This window comes from Copadichromis virginalis, linkage group LG11, assembly GCF_057382275.1.
Source record: "Copadichromis virginalis isolate Kocher_CV1m ecotype Utaka linkage group LG11, C_Virginalis_male_GT1.1, whole genome shotgun sequence".
Taxonomy (NCBI): Eukaryota; Metazoa; Chordata; class Actinopteri; order Cichliformes; family Cichlidae; genus Copadichromis; species Copadichromis virginalis.
Window position 1 is genome coordinate 7,827,978 of NC_140628.1, and position 20,938 is coordinate 7,848,915.

General features: G+C 40.0%; 2 protein-coding genes across 2 annotated transcripts; one reads left to right on the forward strand and one right to left on the reverse strand.

The window, feature by feature from the left end:
- Positions 1–408: 408 nt before the first annotated feature.
- Positions 409–7,725, forward strand: LOC146698003 (acidic amino acid decarboxylase GADL1-like). Its single transcript, XM_085472625.1, has 15 exons — positions 409–463; positions 1,901–2,079; positions 3,222–3,348; positions 4,070–4,160; positions 4,279–4,388; positions 4,504–4,619; positions 5,203–5,282; positions 5,396–5,450; positions 5,544–5,660; positions 5,755–5,819; positions 6,164–6,245; positions 6,494–6,693; positions 6,938–6,989; positions 7,092–7,181; positions 7,382–7,725. The coding sequence occupies exons 1-15, from the start codon at positions 445–447 to the stop codon at positions 7,553–7,555; spliced, it is 1,557 nt and encodes a 518-aa protein (XP_085328751.1). The 5' UTR covers positions 409–444; the 3' UTR covers positions 7,556–7,725.
- Positions 7,726–9,842: 2,117 nt separating this feature from the next.
- Positions 9,843–19,770, reverse strand: LOC146698004 (acidic amino acid decarboxylase GADL1-like). The gene is made up of 15 exons (XM_085472930.1): positions 19,666–19,770; positions 17,818–18,008; positions 17,600–17,726; positions 16,435–16,525; positions 16,223–16,332; positions 15,514–15,629; positions 15,155–15,234; positions 14,921–14,975; positions 14,718–14,834; positions 14,559–14,623; positions 14,371–14,452; positions 11,434–11,633; positions 10,614–10,665; positions 10,403–10,492; positions 9,843–10,296 (listed from the first exon to the last, which is right to left on the reverse strand). The coding sequence occupies exons 1-15, from the start codon at positions 19,682–19,684 to the stop codon at positions 10,123–10,125; spliced, it is 1,569 nt and encodes a 522-aa protein (XP_085329056.1). The 5' UTR covers positions 19,685–19,770; the 3' UTR covers positions 9,843–10,122.
- Positions 19,771–20,938: the final 1,168 nt, after the last annotated feature.

The window sequence follows — 20,938 nt, forward strand, 5'->3', positions numbered from 1 at the left end:
AATTTTCCACAACAGGGGTAAAAGGACAATGTTCAGTCCAGCAGTTTGGTGGTGCTCAGCTGCATGCAGCTACCTAAACATTTGTTACACAACCTTGAGATCAATTGCACTTCTCTTTGATGCACTTTTGCACGTCTATTTCTGTGTTTCACGGCCATAACTGTACAGCTGCATTGTGCAGGGTTTCTTTTTTAACCTCCAATCAAAGAACAGTAAGGTACAGTAAAAACATAAGTCAGCATAACTATCAGTGGTATTAGCTGGTAAGTTTGTGTAGTGGTGCAGATGTTACTGATTACTGTGCATCCAAACCCAGATCTGGGAAATTCCATGACATCAGAAGAGTCCGTCCTTCTGTGTATAAATAGGACGGCTTAGTGGTAATGTGCAATAAAGAAGAGGCACAAAATAAGGCAGCATCACAGCTGGGAAATTTCATCAAATATGGAGAGACACATTAATGGTAAGACTTTTTCAGTGGAACTTTTAGTTTAGTTTGCAAAAGATCACTTATAACACTTATGTTATATGCACTTCACTTAGCACAAACTAGCACATGCTGCATCTTTTTAGGCGCTATAAATTATATTCTTTCATAAATGTAATGCTCTGATATGTTTAAAGTCATTTTGTATTTTTATTCTTTATATTTTATTCATGCACAGTAGAAATCAATCAGTATTCCTGCAAGAATAACAACTAAAAATGATGTTTTGAGCTTGATAACCTCATCAAATTTTGGAACAACACTCAGAGGGAAGGAAAAACATTTTAAAAAGTAAAAAAGGATTTTGAATTCTTTAACTCAGTTCCTCAGAAAGCCTTCCACACATCTAAACTTGTCGCTTTAAAGACCTTTAAATATTCTATTTGTTATCTCTCTGCACTGCTCTGTATCTGCTGGAAATAGCCCGGCCTTGAGATAACGCTAAAAGGAAAAAAACTGAATTTGAAATTGTTCTTTTCAAATTGAAAAGTAACATTTGTCTTTAATTGAATTACTGGAATGGAGTTCAAAAGATAAGCAGCAGTTTGTTTTGAGGGTGACTGAGTTCATTAAGTCCTACAATTTGGACTGTTGCCATAACTGACAAGGCCAGAGGTCAGTCAGCTCAGAGGTCAGGTGACAACTTGGACAATCATGCCAAAAGAGTGCAAGAAAGATATGACAAGACATGAGAGGGCATAGCACAGTGAGATTTTAAAGTTACACTTACACAGGGAAAAGGTAACGTAAAGTACAGTTAAGTGGCAGGTGACGCTTGAGCACAGGGTTAGTTCAAGCAATCCGCAGAGTCAGGAAGGGCTGCAATCAGCCTATCAGCTCATCTCAGTGCCAGCCCACATTATCTGATGACTCGGCTGATATGTTATGTGCATCCTATTGGCAAATTAGATATGGTGTGTGCTATTTATGCTGCTCCAACCTGCATGGAGTCGCTGCTGCCTCGACATGCTGCTTTGCAAACCCACCTCCCTCCACTGTTCCTTCTTTTCATGTTTTCTGTGCTCTCTCTGCCTTTTTGGTTCCCCACATGTGCATTTAGAAGGGCAGAGCAGATGGATCCTGCCAAATATGTGCATTTATGCAGCTGCTTTATTTTTTTATGATAATTATGCAACATTAAACTGGAAGTAACATTTGTGTAAAATCACAAATGTATAAAGCTGCCATCACATGAAAGCTGTTTCTTTCATTCATGATCTTAATGCCTCGAAATGAATTTGAAGTGAATCAAGAAATTGTTGGAATCAGAGGGAAAATTAAGAAACTAGAAGCAGGACTGGGTAATGAAGTGACATGTGTTGTTCCTTTCTTTTATTTTATGCAACAAGGGGACAAAAAAATGTTGTACTTATGAGACAGAGTAAGGCCCATTTTTTTCTTTTTTCTTTTAAGGTGTGAAGTCCTGCGAAAGCCAGGCCCCTGTGACACAACCTGAAAAATGTTCTCCAGCTGGCAGCTTTGATGTGAGCAGCTCCACTGCAGATGAACAAATAGCAGAGTCCTTTATCAGACAAGCAATGGAAATCATTGTGGACGAGGCAGTGAAGAAGGCCACTAACGTCCAAGAGAAGGTAACGCATTGTTGTATTTATTTATTATTTGAAATCCAGGGTATTTAAAATGGATTTAAAACATGGAATTCCAACTACTTTCTTTGAAAGTACAGTGCAATTATATTTACCTATAAATATTTAAAAGTTGGCACTCTAGAATAAGGGGATAACAAGTTTGTTTTTTACAAGAAACAGTTATAGTGTAAGTAATTTTACACGGATGGCAGCACGGTGGTGTGGTGATTAGCACTGTTGTCTCACAGCAAACATTTGAATTTCAAAAGGAGTTTACAGGAAAGTGCAGCGCACTTACAATGCATGATGTTATTCCAAAAAATTACCAAGAAATTAGCTTGGCAGTACTTAAAACGATTATAATAATTTGTTACACTTGCTGTAACACACCTGAAGTTATGCAAGACTTAAAATTACACATGCACCACCTAAAATTAATTATGACTATTTAAAGACTACATACACTTACTTACAGTTTAAATATTCTTTGTTTCGTGTAGCAACCTGACATATTTATTATAGTGTACCTACATTTAAGTATTTGCGAATTTGCATGAAAATATAATTACATTTTAATTATTCATTCAAATTCCATTTAATTGCAGGGAATTATAAAATCCTTGATTATTTTATCTTACACCGTGCTTTGGCACAGCCCTTAAGTTTGAGCTGTATTAGCTTGTTTTTGTTTACTTGTTAAACCATATATATTATAGACCAACTTACCTGTGATTGGCTGGCCCTCCCTAACAAAGGTTGGTGTTCTCACATTTTAAAGACATCGACCCGTCATACAGAACAAAGACAAAGCTGTGAGCTGACACTGTAGTTATATTTAATATAAACATCCATCACTGTAACAGTATGTAAATGACCAACAATAAGGAAAAGCACTGGTTAGTGGTTGCATTTAAAATCAGCAGCATTTAAAAAACATTAACAACAGAACTGAATCTTAAAGTTATAATTATATTGTTTGTTTCTGTCTAAAGTAATCAAATTATATGTATATATATTTATATTTAATTTATATTTAACATGCTTTTTTTTAGTTTTGTCTCTTTAGATGGTGGATAGTGTCAAATATGCTTCAAGTATGGTTATTGGTTGACCTTGACAGTGACACCTCTGTGCCTGTTTTCCAGGTTTGTGAGTGGCACTCCCCCGAGCAGCTGAAGAAGCTGCTGGACCTCGAGCTGAGAGACAGAGGAGAGCCGGAGTCTGAGATCTTGCAGAGATGCAGAGATGCCATCAGATATAGTGTCAAGACCAGTGAGTGTTCATAACTTTCAGCGACTGCCTACAGTATATAACGGTGTGTATTTATGTTATGTGCATTTTTAAGCACCTGCTTTGGAGGAAAAACAACTAACATGATGTGCCCAAACCAAAAAGAAACAAACCAGAACTCTTATTGTAAACTTAAACTGAACATAAATTTGAACTAAACATTTTCTTGCCTTTACAATTTGTCATACTGATTTCTAATGATGACAGCTTCACTTTTGGTGCTTCTTCTGTTTCCCACAAGCCATATGCCATGCAATATATACCTGATTGTGTAATAATAAGCATCAGTGCTCAATGAAGCAATCTGTTCAATGCCCCAGTTTACAGGACATGAAAAAGCACAATCAGTCAGTAACTGAAGACAAAATGAATATCTCTGGGCTCTACAGACAGATTTGATGTAAGCTGTCTATATGCAATGCTCTTGGATTTAAAATTTAAGAGGAGAAAGTGTTAAGATCTGACAAATTTGACGACTTCCCAAATTTCAAGATCAGAGGAGCCTCTAAGTAGGTCTCCTGACAGCCAGATACATAATTGTTCATCGATGTGCTTGCATACTGAGTGACTGTGACACAAATTTGCATTGCACCAATATGAAGTGTATGATTCAGCACAAATGTTATCAAATTAAAAGGAAAGCCACACTAATAGTTAGTATATGATCCTAGCTGTGTACTGTATTTCTGTCCCATCTCTGTAGGTCATCCCCGTTTCTTCAATCAGCTGTACGCAGGGATGGAGCCCTACTCTATGGTGGCAAGCTTCATTGCTGAAGCAGTCAAAACCAATCTGTGAGTCATACAACTTACTGTAAACCTGTAAGTCACACATGGAGATATTTATGCTGTCCACTGCTCTGTCAGGAACTACACTACACATTAAATCATACGCATATGTGGTTTCCGTCAGGTACACATATGAGGTGGCTCCAGTGTTTACCTTAATGGAGGATGCTGTGCTCAGAAAGATGATCAAGGTGATTGGCTGGGAAGAAGGAGGTGATGGAATCTTTAACCCAGGTACACTCAACTTTATACTTGTGTGTCCAACTGGACATCAATAAATGGGATGTTTGAAATCAAGAAAGATCTTTATCTTAACAAGTAAAGTCATCTTGGGACAATTACCTTTCAGGTGGCTCATTGTCCAACATATATGCTGTGAACTTGGCCAGGTACCGCTACTGCCCAGATTTCAAAGAGGTTGGCATGTTTTCTGCTCCGCGACTGGTCATATTAACGTCCCAGGAGGTAAGTGTGGATAAGAATTAGGGTAAGCCTAGAGTGTTATTAGCTGGTTTTCCAGAAAAGATGTCACTGCCTGCATAAGATTCACTACAAACAAGCAATATAATAATACTCAGTATAACTTACCTCCAACACATAGATCACATAGATGACCACCCCTCCCTTAACCTGAACCTGGTTCTTTCTGAGGTTTCTTCCTGTTAAAAGGGAGTTTTTCTTTGCCTTGCTCATAGGGGGTCATATGATTGTTGGGGTTTTCTCTGAAATATTGTAGGGACTTTACCTTAGAATGTACATGTAAAGCACCTTGAAGCAACTATTGTGATTCGGTCCTTTAGAAATACAAACGAACTGAGCTGAATGCACAAGTTTAATGCTGGAAAGCAGTGATACTGTAGCCTGTTTCATACAAATATTAACTGAAGTAAACGGTTTCCTTGCTTCATTCAAGATTAAAGAGTAATTCATTAGGAAACATTAAAATAAAACCCATGAGTTATCTGGAAGTATTTGGTGTGGTTGTGGAAGCCGGCAACCAGCACAGGCATGCATATTTACTGACAAACTCTTGCTTAATCTCTTTCAGTGTCATTACTCCATTTCCAAAGGAGCAGCTTTAATGGGGATCGGCACGAAGAATGTTTATACTGTCCCAACTGATGAGAGGTGCACTGTCTGTTTCACGCACTTTCCTTTTTTCTTTAAAATTCCTGATAATCTATGAATGCAGAGAGACAGAGTAGAGTGACTGAATTGAGGTTGTCTCGTGTCTTTTTCAGAGGAAGGATGATTCCCTCAGCCCTTGAGGAGAAAATAAAGTTGGCAAAAAGTGAGGTTAGTCAACCATCTTATTTTCCTGAGCTACCATACAAAGAGTCTTGAAATGGGAAATGAGCCAAAGGATAATATCTCATTCTGTGTGCACAGGGTGCAGTTCCCTTCATGGTAAACGCCACCGCAGGAACCACGGTGCTCGGAGCCTTCGATCCCATCGACGAAATTGCTGACATCTGTGAGAAGCACAACTTGTGGCTACATGTGGATGTGAGCTCATTATTTAATCAAGTCGTTCATTTAATCCCTCCTGTCGCTCAGCGTTGCTCATCAGTACTTTCCTCTTCTGTCTGTCTGTGCTCAGGCATGTTGGGGAGGAGCAGCTATCATGTCTAAGAAGCATAAACACTTGTTAAAGGGCATCCACAGGTAAACACTACGTACAAATCCCCCTAAGCATACAATGTAGTAGCTGATTTTTTTCAGCGTGACACACAACTGCAACTCTCTGTATAATACATAGAAATATATTTTAATTTCTACAAGTAAGCGTTGTCATTTAATCGTGCAGATTTTTATTGTAGTCCCTATAATTTTATCTTGTGATTTTCATTCTTTATCAAAAGATCAAGACATACTATCTATACATCTGCAAACCAACTTTTCTGTTACTGGTAAATTTGGGCTTCAAAGAAGAACGTAAACTTGTAGAACTGCATCCTACTGAGGTGGAATGTAACCTCGCTCTGTCATCTTTCATTTGTTTGATAAAGAGTTGACTCTGTTGCTTGGAACCCTCACAAGATGCTGATGGCCTCTCTGCAGTGCTCTGCTTTCCTGGTCAGAGACAAAACGGTGAGTCTGATAAGTCTGATAAGTCATATTTGCTGAATGAAAAAACGAATACCACCAGTAAAACCAGCAAGAGTGACAGCAATGTCACAATGATCCACAATGATGTGCCACATCAACAGAATGTGAGTCAGGTGTTCAGCTGGGACAGATGCCCTTTACATCCTCTATCCTGTGTTTTCATTTCAGTATAATCATAAGAGATTAAATTTCTTTTTTCTTGTTAAATCTTCCTCACTCTGCTCCCTCAGAGTCTCCTGCAGCGCTGCCACTCTGCTCGGGCCTCCTATCTCTTCCAGCAGGACAAGTTCTACGATGTCAGCTACGACACGGGGGACAAGTCGGTGCAGTGCAGCAGGAAGCCAGATGCTTTCAAAATCTGGCTCATGTGGAAGGCTTTGGGAAGCAGAGAGCTGGAGCAGAGGGTGGACAGAGCCCTCGCCATGGCAAGGTCAGTGTGGGCAAATAGAAATTATCAGTTGTCCTTCACAGTAAAGTTATATTTAACTTTTACGTTTACTGTCTCACAGCCATGACAGCTGATAACAAGTACAGTTTTCCCAGTTTCCTTAATGTAGAAGGCAGTGCAACCACGTTTCATTGTAATATTAAAATTTCAGATCAATCAAGAAGACATTTTGATTTCTGTCTCTTTTTTAAACTGAACACTGAAACCTGACGTGATGCAATTGTAGGTATCTTGCAGAGGAGATCAAGAAAAGAGAAGGATTCCGTCTTGTGCTGGAAGTACGTACTTGCATATTCATACATGACTTGAAACTAAACCCCTAAAGCTAACCTTCATTTCCATCTTTAAGGCAGTATTATTTAAACTGTTTTTCTCTGCAGCCTGAATTTGCAAACGTTTGCTTCTGGTACCTTCCGCCAAGCCTGAGGAACCTTCCCGAGAGTCCTGAGCTCTGGAAGAAGCTCCACACTGTAAGGAGTTCATCACTGCAGAGGGTTATTTTAATGTATTCTAATGCTGACATGAAGAGATTATTCAGTTTTAGTTTGGCAAATGCATGAATTCTATTGTGATAAACAAGAAAAGTGTGACCCTCTCACACACTGCTGCCGGCTTTTGGTACATTAATATGGAGTAAAAAGTCACTGCAGTTTCTACCCTGCTCCTCTAGGTGGCCCCAGTGGTGAAACAGCGAATGATGAAGACAGGCAGCATGATGACAGGCTACCAGCCTCTTGGAGAAAAAGCCAACTTCTTCAGGATGGTTGTGATCAGTCCTCAGGTCAGCAGGCAGGACCTGGACTTTGTCCTGGATGAGATCCATAATCTGGGAAAGGACTTGTGATTAATGATCGGCGTATGCAAAGAGCCTTCCTATGACACAGATGGATCTGTCAGGAATTTTCACAGCACTATCAGACAAGTGATGCAACTTAATAACAAAGATGTCTGATTATCTGTAAATATTTCATCTGTAAATACCAACCAGACAACTAAAATAAATGTCAGAATTCCACACGCTGTATAACATTTGTGTTTTGTTTTGTTTTATCTAAATATATATTTGTCTTTCAGCAATGCCCATGTGTTTTCGCTCCCTGAATAATTATGTTATGCATTGTTATGCAGGCCAGTAACAGCCAAACCGGTCTTCATGTTTTCCATCCCATTCTTGTAAACATGACATGGTGTCAAAGATACTTTGAGGGAAATTTCTTCAATTTTAGCATGAAACATCAGGGTCACTGTAAACCCACAAAGTGCAGCTTTGGTCATAAAACAAGATCAACCTACGTAGTAATTATTCACACAAATATTTAGTAGGATAAAATGAGGAAACACTGATATTTCTTAGAAGGTGAAAAGTCAATGTGAATTTAATTCAATTCAATTTTATTTATACGGCACCAAATCACAACAGCAGTTGCCTCAAGGTGCTTTATATTGTAAGGTAGACCCTACAATAATGCATACAGAGAAAAAAACAACAATCATATGACCCCCTATGAACAAGCACTTTGGCAACAGTGGGAAGGAAAAACTCCCTTTTAACAGGAAGACACCTCCAGCAGAACCAGGCTCAGGGAGGGGCGGGGCCATCTGCTGCAACCGGTTAGGGTTAAGTTAGAAAGAAAGGAAGACAGAATAAAAGACATGGCTGTGGAAGAGAGCCGGAGATTAATAACAAGTGTAATTCATTGCAGAGAGGTCATAGTGAGTGAGAAAGGCGACTGAAGAAGAAACACTCAGTGCATCATGGGAATCCCCCAGCAGCTCACACCTATTGCAGCATAACTAAGGGAGGATTCAGGGTCACCTGGTCCAGCCCTAACTATATGCTTTAGCGAAAAGCAAAGTGTTAAGCCTAATCTTTAAAGTAGAGCTAGTGTCTGTCTCCTGAATTCAAACTGGAAGCTGGTTCCACAGAAGAGGGGCCTGAAAACTGAAGGCTCTGCCTCCCATTCTACTTTTAAATACTCTGGGGGGACGGGGGAAACAAGTAAGCCTGCAGTGCGAGAGCGAAGTGCTCTAATGGGGTGATATGGTACTATAAGGCCATCAAGATAAGATGCGGCCTGATTATTTAAGACCTTGTATGTGAGGAGCAAGATTTTGAATTCAATTCTGGATTTAACAGGAAGCCAATGAAGGGAAGCCAGTATAGGAGAAATATGCTCTCTATTCTAGTCCCTGTCAGGACTCTTGCTGCAGCATTTTGGATCAACTGAAGGCTTCAGGGAGTTTTGAGGACATCCTGATAATAATGAATTACAGTCGTCCAGCCTGGAAGTAATAAATGCATGAACTAGTTTTTCAGCGTCACTCTGAGACAGAATATTTCTAACTTTAGAGATGTTGCGCAAATGGAAGAAAGTAGTCCTACATATTTGTTTAACTTGTGCATTGAAGGACATATCCTGGTCAAAAATGACTCCAAGGTTCCTCGCAGTGTTACTGGAGGCCAAGGTAATGCCATCCAGGGTAAGAATCTGGTTACATCAATGTGTGTGATGCATTTACTGTAAGAGTCTGGAAAAGGCATGGATGTGATACTTGACCAGTTGTTAGTGGCACATTACCACAGAGACTGAAGTTTTCTTTTAATAATTATTCTATTATCTGTCGTTTTTGTGGCTTTGGTTGCATTTGTTTGTGGATGTTTTTCACACACCACCACCAGCATGTCATAAATTCTACATACAATACATACATATATGTGTAGATATATTTTGTCTGCTATCTCTGTTTGCTTTTGTCTTCCTTTCATTCTGGGCCCTCATTTATTTGTGAAAAGAAGCCAGCTAAGATACTTTATTTCAAGTTCGCTGGGGTATTTCTCTGATGTTGACTTAAATACCCTGCTGCCAGCTGCTGCTTCCATTATGAACTTCTGCAGAGTCACAAAGGATTTTAGGTCACTGGCATCTACAAAGATATGCTCACTTAGCGAGATAAACATGAATGCATGCTGTGGCTGTCAAGCCACAGTGATTGTGTGGGGCCTCTGCTGACCAGCTGCTGTGTTCTGGTAAAACATTAACACATCTTTGTTGGATTATGTGAGCACTCTTAGTGCAAGCTAGCGGATTAATGAGCCATTCACAAATTGATCAGTGAAATCAGTTTTGGGACTTTAATAAAAAGACAAACAGCATGTCACTCTCACATATAAAAACTGTGGCATAAAAATAAATCAAGAGGAAATCAGGTAGCAGGCAAACAAACATACATCTCTGCCCCTGTCGTTACATCACTTCCCTGCCTTACTTACATTTAAATAGATTAAATAAATTTATTGTAAACAACAAAAGGAAGTGAAAACTGAAAGGTGGAGGGGGCTCCATAATGGTGGTGGTAAAACCGGCCCTGTTCTCAACAAGCCTGCCCCTGATGTGCAAAGCTGGGGAGTCATCACAAGTCCTTTCCCAGATTGTTGATCTCATCCAGGACAAAGTCCATGTCCTGCCTGCTGACCTGAGGACTGATGATGATCATCCTGAAGAAGTTGGCCTTTTCTCCGTGTGGCTGGTAGCCCACCATCATGCTGCCCTTCTTCATCATGCGCTCTTTGATCACAGGTGCCACCTGCAGGAGGAGGGAGGAAACACTGCAATGACTGGCACAAAACACACGGGAGGATTTGGTCATCGTCAAATTTTAGAATGTCACTTTTAGGTGGTTAACGACTTACTTTGTGGAGCTTTTCCCAGAGCTCAGGGCCATCTGGAAGGGTTTGCAAGCTGGGTGGAATGTACCAGAAGCAAATATTTGCATATTCAGGCTGTAGAGATATAAAATTGAGATGTATGCACTTCTATAAATAAATAAAAACATGAATGAAATGCTTCTTTTCATAGTTCGTAATGACATGAAATTTAGTGGTTTAGTGTGAATTAACTTACTTCCATCAGCAGACGGAATCCTTCTCTTTTCTTGATTTCTTCTGCCAGATATCTGTGATGAAGAAAATTTAGCTTCAGATCGCAGCACAGATTTATATCATCATTTCCACCGCTCAACATACAAGCCATAATAATACTTAGTCTTAGGAGTGGAGCCCGTCCCAGCTGTCATAGGGAAAGTCTTTGCATTTATCACAATATTTTCAGAATTGGGGTTAATAATAAAGTAACTGTTTTTTTAATTCAATCATTAGTCTTTCATATGGATAATTAACTAGATATTTTTGATTTATTAAAGCAAATATATCTGTAAAATGCATTGAGAATGCACTATATAGCCTAGGGGTTGTATAGTGTGCTAGCCAATCATTTTAAAAAGAGTAATATTTTTCATTAATTAAGTAATTTATTATAATGTTACTGCATATTTTGCATTTTTATTATTTTTATTTTATTGAAATTAAACATAAATGATAATAATGCCATTCCACATTTTTGCTTATTACTGAGGTCATTCACAGAAATGGCCACTAGAGTGCACTGTGCACCAGCTTAGTCCCCACAGTCGTGCACATAGTTTCATATTGTCAGTTAAAGTTAGAGCAGTTAGTTCACAGCAGTCCTCAGTCTCTGTGCATGAAGCACTGCTGGGTCTATTCTTCTGTAATTTATGCTGCAAAGCCTGTATTCCATGAATGAGCAATACTTCTGTGGTGTGAAGGACCACTACATAAATTTTTGGTTCCTATTTCTGATTTAGTAAATATTGCCATGCGGTCACTGTGATATTTATCTGCAGCCCATGGTTCCTCAGACTGACCTTGCCATGGCGAGGGCTCTGTCCACCCTCTGCTCCAGCTCTTTGCTTCCCAAAGCCTTCCACATGAGCCAGATTTTGAAAGCATCTGGCTTCCTGCTGCACTGCACCGACTTGTCCCCCGTGTCGTAGCTGACATCGTAGAACTTGTCCTGCTGGAAGAGATAAGAGGCCCGTGCAGAGTGGCAGCGCTGCAGGAGACTCTGAGGGAGCACAAGGACACAGATGAGTTATATAGAGTGATTTTATATTTTAACAGGAGGTAATAGACTCTGGTATATCAGTCGGAGAACCTTTTTTTATTTATGTCAGCACAAGAAACACAGGAAACCAGGACTTGTAGTCTGCACAAGGCTAGATAATGATGGGTATTTCGCACTGTACTGAATGTTACCTTTTACTCTGTTTATAGTTGTTTTTCCTTCAGTGATTCTTAATCAGTTTGGAAAAAGTGTAAACCTACACATGTTGACACCATAATGCAACTAGGCCTTTATGCGAGCATTTAGCATTATATATAAATCCAAAATGTGGAACTACAAGAGAACTAGTCTGCAGTGAACTGTACTGGCAGGTCCACCCCAGGCCCAAAGCTCTGCTGAATGACTGTGCTGAAGCACATAGCTGTCTAATGCTCCACTGTTTATATACAGGGAGTGCAGAATTATTAGGCAAATGAGTATTTTGTCCACATCATCCTCTTCATGCATGTTGTCTTACTCCAAGCTGTATAGGCTCGAAAGCCTACTACCAATTAAGCATATTAGGTGATGTGCATCTCTGTAATGAGAAGGGGTGTGGTCTAATGACATCAACACCCTATATCAGGTGTGCATAATTATTAGGCAACGTCCTTTCCTTTGGCAAAATGGGTCAAAAGAAGGACTTGACAGGCTCAGAAAAGTCAAAAATAGTGAGATATCTTGCAGAGGGATGCAGCAGTCTCAAAATTGCAAAGCTTCTGAAGCGTGATCATCGAACAATCAAGCGTTTCATTCAAAACAGTCAACAGGGTCGCAAGAAGCATGTGGAAAAACCAAGGCGCAAAATAACTGCCCATGAACTGAGAAAAGTCAAGCGTGCAGCTGCTAAGATGCCACTTGCCACCAGTTTGGCCATATTTCAGAGCTGCAACATCACTGGAGTGCCCAAAAGCACAAGGTGTGCAATACTCAGAGACATGGCCAAGGTAAGAAAGGCTGAAAGACGACCACCACTGAACAAGACACACAAGCTGAAACGTCAAGACTGGGCCAAGAAATATCTCAAGACTGATTTTTCTAAGGTTTTATGGACTGATGAAATGAGAGTGAGTCTTGATGGGCCAGATGGATGGGCCCGTGGCTGGATTGGTAAAGGGCAGAGAGCTCCAGTCCGACTCAGACGCCAGCAAGGTGGAGGTGGAGTACTGGTTTGGGCTGGTATCATCAAAGATGAGCTTGTGGGGCCTTTTCGGGTTGAGGATGGAGTCAAGCTCAACTCCCAGTCCTACTGCCAGTTTCTGGAAGACACCTTCTTCAAGCAGTGGTACAGGAAGAAGTCTGCATCCTACAAGAAAAACATGATTTTCATGCAGGACAATGCTCCATCACACGCGTCCAAGTACTCCACAGCGTGGCTGGCAAGAAAGGGTATAAAAGAAGAAAAACTAATGACATGGCCACCTTGTTCACCTGATCTGGACCCCATTGAGAACCTGTGGTCCATCATCAAATGTGAGATTTACAAGGAGGGAAAACAGTACACCTCTCTGAACAGTGTCTGGGAGGCTGTGGTTGCTGCTGCACGCAATGTTGATGGTGAACAGATCAAAACACTGACAGAATCCATGGATGGCAGGCTTTTGAGTGTCCTTGCAAAGAAAGGTGGCTATATTGGTCGCTGATTTGTTTTTGTTTTGTTTTTGAATGTCAGAAATGTATATTTGTGAATGTGGAGATGTTATATTGGTTTCACTGGTAAAAATAAATAATTGAAATGGGTATATATTTGTTTTTTGTTAAGGTGCCTAATAATTATGCACAGTAATAGTCACCTGCACACACAGATATCCCCCTAAAATAGCTAAAACTAAAAACTACTTCCAAAAACATTCAGCTTTGATATTAATGAGTTTTTTGGGTTCATTGAGAACATGGTTGTTGTTCAATAATACAATTATTCCTCAAAAATACAACTTGCCTAATAATTCTGCACTCCCTATAGACAGATAGACTGGTGATCTGTCCTAGCCCCAACTTGTTAATTAAGCGCATGTGGCTGGTCGTATTTCTCTGATGTACATTCATATTCCAGTCATGTCTGCTGAGTTGTGTGAGCTGGACTGTAACACTAAACTTTTCAGCAAGAATTTCAACAACCACTGATGGACCGACATAAAACAGGCCTCACCTTTATGTTAACCTTAAAGTATTCATTAAGGTATTTGTCACATAGATATAATTACATATGAAGCAATGTCCAAACATAACTCAGTTAAAACAACAACAACAACAACCAATATATACGTATGTATGTATATAGGGTGTATGGCTTATGTAAAAATGAAGATGGGTCCGGACACATAAAGAGTACAATTATTGTCTAGAATGGTAAACTCTACATTTCCAGTTTGAATTTCTGTTAACAGAAAGAGCACAAGAGCCCAGTGAGAGATTAACAATGGTGTGAATTTGCAGGCCTTGAGCGAAGTGAGTGGGAGCCAAACCTAACATTCAACTGACCTTTTGTGTAGTTGAATGTTAAAGTTTTCTTTCTAACTTGTGTAGCTAACACACAAGTAGTGACAAGCTTGTTATAATTTATAACTTTTTTCCTGTCAAACATTTAGCCTGACTATATGGAGCCGTAAAGAGGCTGAAAATGTAAGAAGCCACAGTCACATGTGCTGTTTCTGGACCACAGATGAGGAGTCTGTTGATGAGGATTATTCATGCTTACCGTTTTGTCTCTGACCATGAAAGCCGAGCACTGCAGACATGCCATCAGCATCTTATGAGGGTTCCAGGCAACAGAGTCGGCTCTGATGAAAAACCACAAAGCAGGAGGAGAGGTTACAACAGGAAACGATCAGCATTTCACTTTACTAAGAGGCAATGATGCCTTCATCCGTACAGCTGCCTGTTTACCTGTGGATGCCCTTTAACAGGTGTTTATGCTTGCTGGACACCAGAGCTGCTCCTCCCCAACATGCCTGAGGAAAAAAGAGAATATTATAATAAGAAGAGCTGATTGTCAGACATGGTTACAGGAAATAAATAAATTGATTAATTAATCATAGGGCTCACATCCACATGCAGCCACAGGTTGTGCTTCTCACAGATGTCGGCAATTACATCGATGGGATCAAACGCTCCGAGCACTGTGGTTCCTGCGGTGGCGTTTACCATGAAGGGAACTGCACCCTGAACACACGCACATGAACATTTTGTTCAATAATTCTGTAACTTTAATTAAAGCCCATCACAGCAGCCAGCGACTGCTCGCTCACCTCACTTTTGGCAGACAGTATTTGCTCCTCCAGAGCAGAAGGAATCATCTTCCCTCTGAAAAACACACACAGCAACTCATCATTCAGTCAGCTTACTAACTCATTTTTACCCCAGCAGACTAAGCGTCATTTTCACTGAAACACAATGAGGTATTCCCACACCAAGTCTGGACCGTGCAATGCCAGGTCCCTCTGTAGGTGTAAACAGACGGGAGTGTGCGAGTGGCTCTTTACCTCTCATCAGATGGTATCGCGTAAACATTCTTTGTGCCAATCCCCAGCAAAGCTGCTGCTTTGGAAATGGAGTAATGACACTGAAAGAGATAAAGGAAGAATTATGCAACAATTACGGTCGTACAAAGCAGATCTAATTTCACCTCACGACCCGTTCTTCAAAGAATCTGGTAGATTTGCAAGGCGAGCATCCCCTCAAGAGATGCAAGATTTGTCTGCTTAATCAAGCAAGTAAAACATTCATGCCAACATTCATTTGTGTTAAAGAGGCCAGAAAAGAATGTTTTGCTTATTAAGAGGGTTAGACAAAAGACAGAGAAGAGCTTCTTCTGAGACAAATTATATTTTAGAAAACGTACCTCCTGTGACGTGAACATGACCAAGCGTGGAGCTGCAGAGAGGCCGTTCTCCTTTATGTCAGGGCAGCAACGGTACCTGGCTAAGTTCACAGCATACATGTTGGACATTGAACCGCCTGGAAGGGAAAAACGTAGGAGATGTTTATTTTCTTAAGAAAAAGATATTAACATTCTACTGTGTGTCCAAAAAGGTTGTGACAAAGTGCAATGATGCACAAATCAAAGCCTTTATTTTACTGAAATATGGTGCACACAGTTCAAAACACATAATCTGTGGCGGTGTGGAAGCTTTTGTGTACACGGCATGGGCAACCTTAACAATTGTAGAGGCAGCGTAATCAGAGACATATACTACCACCAAGATTATCCTTATTTCTCAAAGAATCGTAATATAACACAACTGATTGACTCATTACAAGAAGTTGCTAAACTGGCTTTTCTGTAATATGAACCTGTCACCCTCCCCGGATGCATTATCATGCAGCTTTTAAGCTGTTGAGCAGTTAAATTCCTGTATCAGCCAGTATAGTATAAGCATTTGGTTTTCATCACTACAATAATTGGCTATCTTCTAAAAAATGTGCAAGGTGTTGTTAAAAGAAGAGGTGATGTCATAGTCTCATTTTTTTTTCAGTTTCATGACTTGATATGTTGACGTTCTTTCTCCAACTCTGGTATACCTGCTGTTATTATCTGTCGGCGATTATACCTGCATTGAAGATTCCATCTCCGCCATCCTTCCAGCCAATCAACTCCATCATCTTCTTCAACACAGCTTCCTCCGCCAGCGTGAAGACTGGAGCCACCTCGTATGTGTACCTGATTAAAAACCAAACCAAATCTTACAACAGTACTGAATATTGAATGATCCTGTAAGATTTCTCTACAAAGTATTTAGCTGTAAATAAGTGCAGTACTCACAGACTGGGCTTGAGAGCCTCAATAATGAAGCTTGCCACCATAGAGTAGGGCTCCATCCCAGCATACAGTTGGTTGAAGAAACGAGGATGAGCTAAAAAATATTAAAAGCTGAATCAGGCCAGGTAAGAATCAGATGAGGGCTAATCAAACATCCTGAAGTAAGTAAGTAAAATACATCAAAGTGTCATTTCTTCATTCAGAATTTACATCTTCAAGAGTTCAACACAACTCTGCATCTTTTTTAAGTTGACTCAAAAATGGAATAACAGTATAAAGAGACACAAAGGGAGTTTAAAAAAATTACCAAAAAAAGAGTTTTAAAGAGACTAAAGAACAAGCAAAATTACTACAAAGACAACCAAAGAAACTACAAAAAAATCCAGTGAAATAAAAAACCTCGCCCAACACAAAACAGCTACAGAGACATTAAAAACTCCAGCAGACTGATGTCAGAAATATAAAAGAAAAGAGGTGTCAACAGTAGAAGAGGTGCTAAATTACATTAAAGGCATGACGGACCACTAAACGACATATAGCTTCTTATGCCTGAGGCGTAACATCCCGACGACTTGTCACGTCCCGCGGATTTCCTGAGGAGCGTGAAAGGTGACCTTCCGCTTTCTTATGCAACGCGCAGTGTTATGGATGACATCAGTAGAATTATGGTCCCCCAGTAATACACGTTCCAGCCATGTATTCCAGCCATAACTCTATCCTTATCCCTAACCCTATACCCATAACCTTCTCCCTAACTTTAACCAGCACTTTAATGACGTTAAATAGTGTTTTCGAAAGTTTAAATTTAAGTAAAATGAACGAACATGTGTAGATTGAAACGGCACTCACGTTTCCTTATTTTTCCGATCTCGTCATTTAGGGACGTGTTGGGTGCCCAGAGGTGTAATATGTTGACGATTTGTCACCTAGCATCAAATATTACGCTTTGGGAGTGAGAACATATTGTTTCTGCCTGTTTATGCCCAGGGGCCATTATCTCCTGATCTACCCATAGTTCTGATGATTGTCTGCAGGGTATTTGGCATCTGGTAGCCTGGGTTCATTAAATGTCCCTCCACATCACTGCTACAGAAACACTCAGGAAGCCACTTTCCTAAAGTGGTGTCTCTGTGTTCGGATCTCAGTTCATTAAATTTCAAACACTCACTAGTCTTGACGCTGTATCTGATGGCATCTTTGAAGCGCTGCAGGATCTCAGACTCTGACTCTCCCCCATCTCTCAGCTCGAGGTCCAGCAGCTCTTTCAGCTGCTCGGGAGAGCGCCACTCACAAACCTGATCAGCAGGAACAAACATGTCACTGTCGAAGTCAACCAGAGCAGAATTTGCTGTCGTATAGTTACATATCCATACATTCATTGTTTACCTTTTCTCTGACGTCTGTGGCCTTTTTTATTGCATTTTCCACAATGATGGACATGGACTGGTGAATGAAGTTCTCTGATGCGAGTACATTCACAGTGGGTCCATTCAGAGGAATATTGTCAATGATGACTGGAGAACATTTCACTGGATGACCTGGATCTGCCGGGCTTTGGACATCACTGGTTTTCTCCTCTGAATAAAGACAAATTAAATCATATGAGTTCTGACATCAGTGGCTTTCTCAAAAACTAGATACATTTTGAAAAGCTCAGCCGATGCAAATTACGTTCAAACATGACAGAAGATAAAGATAAAGGAGGCTCTCCAAAGCTTTCCTCAAAGCTGGCTGAAGTAAAAGATTGTTTGGCAAGAAAGTGCTTAACGAATGATTTAGCAATTCATCTTTTTCTTCCAATTTCCCATTTTTTTTTATTCTTAGTGTGGAACACTTCCTCGTTCAGTTGACACAGACCTTCTTCTGTAATCTGCTTTGCTGTAAGATTTTTTCTCTCTTAAAGCTGATTTCACTTCTGCACTTTACCTTCAACACTGACTTACTGAGAGAAATTTGGATAAGAGTGTTTTATCTTTCAAACACAGAAAAGAGGAGTCAGGTATCAGCCCACATTAAAACAGTATGACACCTTGGTATAACCATAATAGCATAATTATAACATCAACATGGTGAATACACTAAAGGAAAGGTTATAAAAGCTCTAAATCCAGTTAAGAGAACATTTTTATTTTTACATTTCTAAATTCCAGTTAGAGTTCAATGCCCACTGCTCTGCAGGGTAGTGAAGTATGGGGTCCACCCAGTCATCACAGCTGTGGCTGTTGGGGTAAACACCCAACAGAAACTCTGCCGACAGACTTTACGCAAACACAGAAAAACACCAACAATTGCCGGTCAGCCAGAGTTGTGTTCACATTTTTTAGTCAAGTTTTAAATCCAGTTCTTAAACCACGCCCCATTCCAAAGCCCTCCAAAGCCCAAAAAGGGTCCCAGAAAACAGTCACCTACGTCAGCTGGTGCTGAGACTGACCGCTTTCAAACACACCCTAAACAGTCTCTCAACAACCCTGTTTCCCAACAACCCTGTTTCCCAACAACCCTGTTTCCCAACAACCCTGTTTCCCAACAACCCTGTTTCCCTGACACCAGTAGGAGACGAATCAAAGCCGCCTCTCTGGAACACGGCAAAGAGGAAACTAAAAGCCAAAACAGATCAGAACATTATTGCACCTCAAAGTGAGATTAGTAATTGGCAGAATATCTCTTAACTATAGTGGATATGACACAAATTAAAACTCATATATTTTCTTTTTTTTCTCTCATTTGTCAGAATAAAAAGTCCAGTATCAAAAAAAGTAACTTTCCTGGCACTTATTTCATAGTTCAGGCGTTAAAGGGTTAACTATCAGAGACAGAAAGCAGAGAGCAGAAAGCACTGGCTTGATACTTTAATTTTACTATCTGTAATGCCAACAAAGACCCAGAACTGTAATAGCTGGCCTCAGAGTACTCAAAGAGTCCAACACTACAGAGCACATTGAAGAAGCTGCCTGTAGCAACATGATATTTGACATGAAATTTCATTAAGAAAGACATTAGTTAAGCATGATTGCCTTTTACACACCTATTTGAACCAAATAGCTGGATTCTCACCACTAACACAAAGCTACCACAACCCATTAACCCTGCTATGAGTTTTATACAGTAATTTGAAAGCATTGTTATTATCATCATCATCATTATTATTATTAGAGTGCTTGGTGATTTAACACTCTTCCTGGTTGTGAAATTTAGCTCTCAATCTAAATAAAGAATAACTTCCTAAAGTCTTACCTTTGTGGTGTCCTTCCATGTTGTTCTCATACAGGTGTACTGTGATGCTGTGTAATTACCGCATCGTGCCTCGTATTTATATCATTCACTGCCACCTACTGACGCTACGCCCACAGGTTGCACCATGTCTGATGATTACTTCTGGTACGTTTCCATTAAGACTCCACAGGTCTGTGTTCAGAGAGGAAAATTCCACCAATTCGTTTTCTCCAAGTGCTCGAGGAAGCTTGCGAAACCTGCAACATCCACAGAACGTATCCTAACATTTCCAGCCGTTTTATGCTTTCATTTTTGTTATTCATGCTCCACAGTCCCGAGGTTTGGGGCATTTTCCTGTTGGAGCACCCGACCAGCATCCACTGGAGTCAGCCACTGTTTCTAAAAGTGGGCTAGTACCCACTGCTTTATTAGTCCACGTTGATAAAGCAGAGTATAGAGCAGGGACTCTACTCCAGCTGTTCTAGCAGTGGTGAAGCCACTTCCTTCTTTTCAAGCTCTTATGACTCAACTGGATAACTGAGAACTTACACGGAGATAGGAGGTTTTTGACATGCATTTAGCATATTTAAGCATAATTTAGTCATGGAAGGATTTACTCTACTGTATTTTTAGTTTATTTTTACTTCTTTTTTTTAATTGTTTACACGTTCAGCTCTATCGGATGAATACATCAGTAGGAGTGTTGAAGTAATATTGAGACTTGAGCTGAGTCAGTTTGTACAGTTTGTGCACTGGAGTCAAATTTCTGTTTTGTAATTGTCTTCTCAGCAGCCTCGAGTTACATGACTCACCTCTCGAAGAACAGAATGTATATGGAGATCGTCATGTTGTGGAAAAATCTACTGTGCAAAATCCAGGACAATTAAAAGCAATTCCTTCAAATGTCAGCACAAAAGACAGTGTTATGTAATGAAAGTGTAACTAACATGCAAATCAGTTGTTTAAACCATGTCCATAATTTACTTCTTAACCATAAATTATGTGACAGATTGTGCATTGTTGTTTACAGGAATATGCTGATTGTCACATGCTATCTCAAATGTTATGGTTTCTTAGGGTGTTTTGACAGAGCAGTAAAACATTTGTCTGTCAAAAAGGAGAACATGCGTTCTACACAAAGCAATCAAAAGATTCTTATCAGAAGCGTTATTAATCCACTCAGTTTTACAGGAATCACTCCTGATTCATTAGAATTGACTTTGCACTTCCTGCTAAATTATGTCACCTCATGAGTCCCATTCTGTCGAAACTGGAGGATTTAAGCAAAGCTGCC

Coding starts and splice junctions, on each gene's coding strand:
- LOC146698003 (XM_085472625.1), top strand. Junction 4,389..4,503: donor TGATGGAATCTTTAACCCAG/GTACACTCAACT, acceptor ATTACCTTTCAG/GTGGCTCATTGTCCAACATA. Junction 6,990..7,091: donor GATTCCGTCTTGTGCTGGAA/GTACGTACTTGC, acceptor TTTTCTCTGCAG/CCTGAATTTGCAAACGTTTG.
- LOC146698004 (XM_085472930.1), bottom strand. Junction 15,235..15,513: donor TCATGTTCACGTCACAGGAG/GTACGTTTTCTA, acceptor TATCTCTTTCAG/TGTCATTACTCCATTTCCAA. Junction 14,453..14,558: donor CTGTTAAAGGGCATCCACAG/GTAAACAGGCAG, acceptor GTTTTTCATCAG/AGCCGACTCTGTTGCCTGGA.